Source organism: Atta cephalotes, assembly GCF_000143395.1.
Source record: "Atta cephalotes unplaced genomic scaffold scaffold00047, whole genome shotgun sequence".
Classification (NCBI taxonomy): domain Eukaryota; kingdom Metazoa; phylum Arthropoda; class Insecta; order Hymenoptera; family Formicidae; genus Atta; species Atta cephalotes.
Genome location: NW_012130111.1, coordinates 426,387 through 432,579, shown reverse-complemented (window position 1 = coordinate 432,579; position 6,193 = coordinate 426,387). Strand labels below are relative to the sequence as shown.

Sequence of the window (6,193 nt, the reverse complement as noted above, 5' to 3'; positions counted from 1 at the left end):
TCCAGAACGATAGAAAACACATTTTTTTGCTAATTTAGAAGTTAATTTATTTTCTTTAACAAAATTGTTGAATGTCAAAATTATTTATTTTCATTTTCTTTAATATATATTTTTGTAATATGTTATATATCAAACATCATTAAATATTCGATCATTTTTCATATTCTGCAACTGATTTCAAATAAACCTTAGATTTTTAATTGTTGAAATATATAGGCAAAAAATAGGCATTTTGTAATGAATTTGTAATATAACATTGATATCTAATATTATGACAAGAATATTCTTGTTTTTTATTTTTATTTTTAGAAATTCAAATAGAATTTATTTCATTAAAATAGTCTTTGATCATTATTAAAAAAATATCTAAATTCGTTGAGAAATTTAAAGTAAAATGTAATCTGGAATACTTTATGTACAGTTTCATATCGAAAAATTACATTCTTTGTATGAATTACATTATACATCGCACCAAGAATATTTACACATACAAAAAATGTAGATGTTCAATATAATCACTGACACATGATTCTTGTTCCTTTTTCCAACTATTATCCAAATATTATCTACATCAAGCGACTGTTTGAAGTAACAATGTCGTCATCAGAGATCATATCTTGCAGAGGAATATTTGGCTTCTGCAACAAACAATTAGAAAACGACAAATGTAATTCGCATTCTGCGAAATCACAAGCGACTCTGAGAGAATAGAAACTATTATCTTACTTCAAGTACAATCGTGGATACCATATTGTCTGTGTCGTGATATTGTACACCTACATTTGCAGCTGCTATTGCTACATGAACGTTATCGGTGCTGGTTGAGGTTGTGATGTGCTGGGTAATCGTGGAGCGATTTGCATTTTGTCTACTGGAACCATTATACTCTTATATGCGTAAAATTACCAAGATGAGACACTGTTTCTTATTCTTTTACAAGAAAAACGTGTATTAAAAAATATATATGTATGTACAAAGTAATCACTTACTTTCGTTTTTTCACTTGACCTGAATGGAAACGGCCACCTTCACCACGAATTCTATTCATCGCATGTCGATGACGAGATTCGTGGAGATATTTCTGAAATTAAATTTTTTGTTGTTTTTATCTCTTTCAAATATATATGTTGCAAATGAATATGACAGCATGTAACATAAAAAAATTAATGCATTTATATTAATTTGCAACATATATATAATTTTATATTCCACACATATTATTCCACATAGTATTCAAAATAAACTAAAAAGTTTCAAATAAATATATTCAAATAAATATAAAAATCTCAATTTTAAATATATATTTTAAAAAGCTCATTTTTGAAGTTCAAAAAAAATTGAAGGATACTTACTGGCCTTTCCTTAGGTATCTTCCCTTCAGCTTCCAATTTAGCACGAGCTTGACGACGCTTCAATATCCGTCTGTACTGTTTTGCATTGACATATAATGGTTCTTCTTCGAGAAGTTCAGCGTTAGGCAATGCCACTCTTTGGAACTGTGTTTGTCCGCTATTACCTGGTACCATCTAATTACAAAATATAACATAGTGAATTAATTATAGCGATGACATTAATTGTTCCTAATTCTCGAAAAGTTCATATGTCAATAGAAATCTAATACAAGGTTGTCATAAATTCTTCATCTTAAAATTCTATTTCTGATTTTCAGACAAATTTTCATGATTTTTCTTGACTTTTAATAATATTTTGAAATGTTTTGTGTCTTCGTTCTAATTTGGAAACTGTTAAATATTTTGTTGAGAAATTAATTTAACATAACAATATAAATTATTATTAATATTGTTGACATTACAATTTTAATTGTTAAGTTGATAGTATTCCAAAACTGTGTAGATATAACATACATTATATATTAAGCTAAATATTACATCCATTTTTTGTTGGATGACAAATTTTTCAAGCCTGTTCATTAGCTATGGGATAGAGAGATCCGACCTCTCTCTGTTCTGTACACATTTGTCATACAACAAAGCAATTTTTCAAGCCTATGATGGAAAAGAAAAGTTGTCGGATCTCTATTCTATAGCCAATCAATCAACTTAAAATCTGTTGTTACAATCCACGTGATGCTGCAAATGCTTTGAGTATTTTTTGATTGGTCAGTTAGTAAAATTCTTTCTTCCATAATTAATTAAAAATTTCGAAACATTTGTAGTGTCAAATGAACCACATTTGTCATACGATAAATGTAATACTACCTTAAACTTCTTTAAAGTCAAGAATTTTAATTTCCCAGAAAATTTTGTAAAATTTCCTAACTTTTTCCTAATTTTTCCGACTATCTTTAATTTCTTACAATTTTCTGATCTCCAGTTTTGTGGCAACCTTGTAATGGCGATAAAAGAACTTCTAAAATAAAAAAAAATACAATAACAAAAACAAAATAGACAATAGGTTGAGGAGAAAAAAACAATAACATATGTTTCGGCTTTGATTTAGCATTCAGTAAAATCTTCAGTAAAGACTTAGAACCGAAACGTACATTAGTGTTCTTTACCTTTTCGACTTTATGTAGTTGCCGTTAATATTAAATTTATTTATTAAGGTAAATACGCATTGTTTTCTGCATAGATTCCTATTACCTATTTTGTTTTTGTTATCATATAATAATACCTATATTATTCAATAGTTATTAGAGAAATCTAAGACATCTATAAACATTAATGTAAATACATAAATAAATACATAAATAAATATATTAATACAAATATATATATATATTAATATAAATCTATAAATAAATAAATACATAAATATATTAATACATACTACATAAATAAAAATTTTCTATAAATTATTACCATGACAACATTCCCTCCTTGTGACACTGTTGACGTAGGACTACCCAAAGGTTGTACTGGAGTTGTACTAGCAGCAGTAGTTGCAGTCTGTGATGTTGTACCAGCAATTTGCATGAGATTACCATTAAGATTTATAACTGTAAACAAAAGATGTTGAGAATTATTTATGCAAAGATATTAAGATGCATGAAATAGATACGTTTTCAACTTACCTGTTGGTTGAGCTTGTTGCACTTGACCTTCTAATTGTACAGGTTGATAGATGTAGGTTTGTCCATCGGGAGTTTGAATAATTTGTGGCGTTTGTGGTTGCTGAATAACTATCTGTTGACCAGTACTGGTCAGGCTAGAAACTGGAACAACTTGGATCTGTCCATTAGGCGCTACTTGTGTCGCTGCTACTTGTATCGCTTGTGGAAGCATCATAGTTTGTCCACCTTGGCCCATTTGAACAACTTGTACAGCTCCACCGGTACTACCGACTACTACCGCCTGTCCTTCGCTAAGTTGCTCCATAATAAATCTTTGCTACAAAGTAAAAAAAAAAAAATTAACAAAATAATACTTTAGAAATATATACATATCGCAAATAAGATTAAAACAGATACCAAAAGATATCACTGATACAATCGTGTATTCATCAATCATCAATTTGCATCATATCGCTATTAGGTTAACGGTGCGTGAAGTTTTACGAGGCATTTATAGAAATGCAACGTAGCCCGCCGACGTGGCGATCGCGCCGAGCGAGTTTGGAGTGTTTGGATTGTTTAGAGCAAGCCATTTCGCTTGATGCGTGGACCACGTGTGGTTTCGCGCGCGCGGGACGTGCGATCTCCAAGCTATGTTTCGCAAATCACGAGCGGATGAGACGAATGGTGAGAGTGCCTAGAAAGAGCGTTGCCCGACGAGTGAATGCACCAGAATGCACACGCATGCACATGAAAGAAGGGATGCGCGTCGTCTCGTGGGATTCGCGCCGTTTCGCAGTAACGTTCCGAGACGTCTCAATGGAGATTCGCGTGAGCGACGCCGAGCGACGCAACCGCCGATGCTGCGGTCCGCGAACATATTGTTCGCGAGGATACGCGACGTTCAACCGCGACAAGGAAAACCTGGGTCGATCGCCATCGGACGTCCGTGGAAAGAGAGCACGATATCGCCTCGGCAAACATGGCCGTGTGGCAATGGCTTTTTTGGCGTCGCGAAGGCGCTGGCTCGCGCGGAGAAACACGCGACGCGATCGCGAAATCGACGTTAAATCGCGAACGTGGGCGCACGACCATTGCCGCGTATCGGGCTGATGTTTGATAATTTGTGAACTTACATTGGATATTTTCGTGGGCACTTTCCCAATTGGTCGACGAATTGAGGACCAATGGTCGGCGAAAGACCGTCCTCAGCTCTTGTGTATTGGTGGCACTGAAGGAGGTGAACTGCCAGTCCGATGGCAGTCCGATCCAAGACCGGTCGATGCCCCTCCGCGCCTCTATGCGGAGCGCCAATCGAGTTACGCGTCTCATCCCTCTCCCTTCAAGCGCGTGGTTTAAACTGTACATTGTATCACTTTCCAAAAATTCTTCTTATTAATTTGTGTTAGGTTGTACCAACATTACTTTAATGTTAAGCGAGGCTTAAAATTCTCTTTGTCCCTGTCTCTTTTCGGTTTTAAAACGAAATAGAGTTAAATTTCGCTTAAAATCAAAGTAACGTTGATACAACTGCCTTAAAGGATAAATTCTCTCCTATTTCTTTCTGATAACTCATTATAAATTCATTTATACCATACTATTGCAGAACTAATATTGTAAAATTTTTTTTATAGTTTGTTAATATTATTTAAAATATTTAAATTTAAAGTTCAAATCTTATTATAAATTTGGATTTGGAGATATATCAAGATACTTTGATTAAAATTTAGGAAAATAATTAAATGTAAAATTAAGTGAAAGAAAATAATGAATTGTTTACAATAAATATAATACGGTGTTTGTATTCAATTTTTTTTTCTTCCTATTTGAACAATTGAAATAATTGAATATTTTTCAACAAGATAACAATAAAATCGAGACCAATGTAAAACGCACAATTTCATAGTTTTTATTGCTCAAATTTTCAATCGAATAATTTTAAATTCAAATTAAAAAAAAATTCGTATCTGAGAAAGATGTATAACAAAATATTTTAATCCTGAATTTAAAGGAATAGTAAAGAAAAATTAAACTACATACTTATTGTGAAAAAAATTTTTTAAATTTTTGTTTACAATTAATTACAGTATAGTTCTTCTACAGCACGAAGTTACATAAAAGTTGTAGCAATATTACAAAGATTTTGCATCGATATTGCTGTAAATTCTGTGCTCTGGATTTTTGTTTGATTTTCTTTTCTATTTAAAAAATAAATCGAACAAAATATATATTTATATTTGAATTTTCCTTAATAAAAACAATTTGATTTGTTTAAAAATACACACCTGTGCGTGCATATACAAAGTAAAAATGTTTTCTAGCTGTAACTTATCGTCTTGGACTACAATTAGAGTTAAAAGTTCTAAAGAGGCTTGAAAGAATACAAAAGAATTTCAGAGGTTTGAAAAAGTACAAAAGAATAAAATATATCGAAAGAAATGTTTCTCATTCTTCTTAATTTTGCATTAATTATACATCTGTTACTATATAAATATTAATACTAATTACAAGTTAGTTAACATTTATCACATTTATATTTATCACTGCAAAATAGAAAAATTTTTATTATTTATAAATAATTATAAGTTACATTATGAAATACCTTACATAATTTAATATTGTCATTCAAAATTCTTTACAAATTCCTTGCAATTTTCCGAAGGCAATAAATTTGCGTTAAATCTTTCTTCACAATAGTAAAAGAATAATAATAATTACAAAATCATAGTTATGTAAGATTCGATTGAATTTATTGAACAATGATAAAATAGTATTCTTTTTCTTATTTTTATCTGAAGATATGTATATACGAAGTGTCCTGCTATTATTACATAAATTAGCACATTCTTTGGTCACTTTGGAATTGATTTTTCTTTTGAAAAATGTTCAGGCAATGATAGTTGAAAAATTATAATTAACAGCTAATAATTAACAATTAAAAGCAAAAATCTCGTTTTATAAATTAAATTTTGAGGATGCAAATAAATAGCAAAATTATATTTATCAATTCATTTTGAATAAACTTTATTTAGAATTTGTATTTAATATTATATTTTATTAAAGATATAATGTGGAAGAGAGGCAAAAATCTCACTCGATATTTTTTCTAGGAAAACAACAGATTCGCAATTGGCCAAAAAATATGCTATTAAGTGTTTGAGATAGTGACGAGATATGTGT

The 6,193-nt window shown here is 30.8% G+C and overlaps 1 protein-coding gene across 1 annotated transcript; it reads right to left on the bottom strand.

Annotated features, from left to right (window-relative positions):
• Positions 1-566: 566 nt before the first annotated feature.
• Positions 567-3,338, bottom strand: LOC105622594 (nuclear transcription factor Y subunit alpha). The gene is made up of 6 exons (XM_012204011.1): positions 3,035-3,338; positions 2,823-2,959; positions 1,353-1,526; positions 990-1,081; positions 727-871; positions 567-638 (listed from the first exon to the last, which is right to left on the bottom strand). Exons 1-6 carry the CDS (start codon positions 3,336-3,338, stop codon positions 567-569), a joined length of 924 nt encoding a protein of 307 aa, XP_012059401.1.
• Between the last annotated feature and the right edge of the window lie 2,855 nt (positions 3,339-6,193).

Coding starts and splice junctions, on each gene's coding strand:
- LOC105622594 (XM_012204011.1), bottom strand. CDS start 3,338: ATGGAGCAACTTAGCGAAGGACAGGCGGTAGTAGTCGGTAGTACCGGT. Junction 1,082..1,352: donor AGATACCTAAGGAAAGGCCA/GTAAGTATCCTT, acceptor ATTTAATTTCAG/AAATATCTCCACGAATCTCG. Junction 639..726: donor TATCCACGATTGTACTTGAA/GTAAGATAATAG, acceptor TGTTTGTTGCAG/AAGCCAAATATTCCTCTGCA.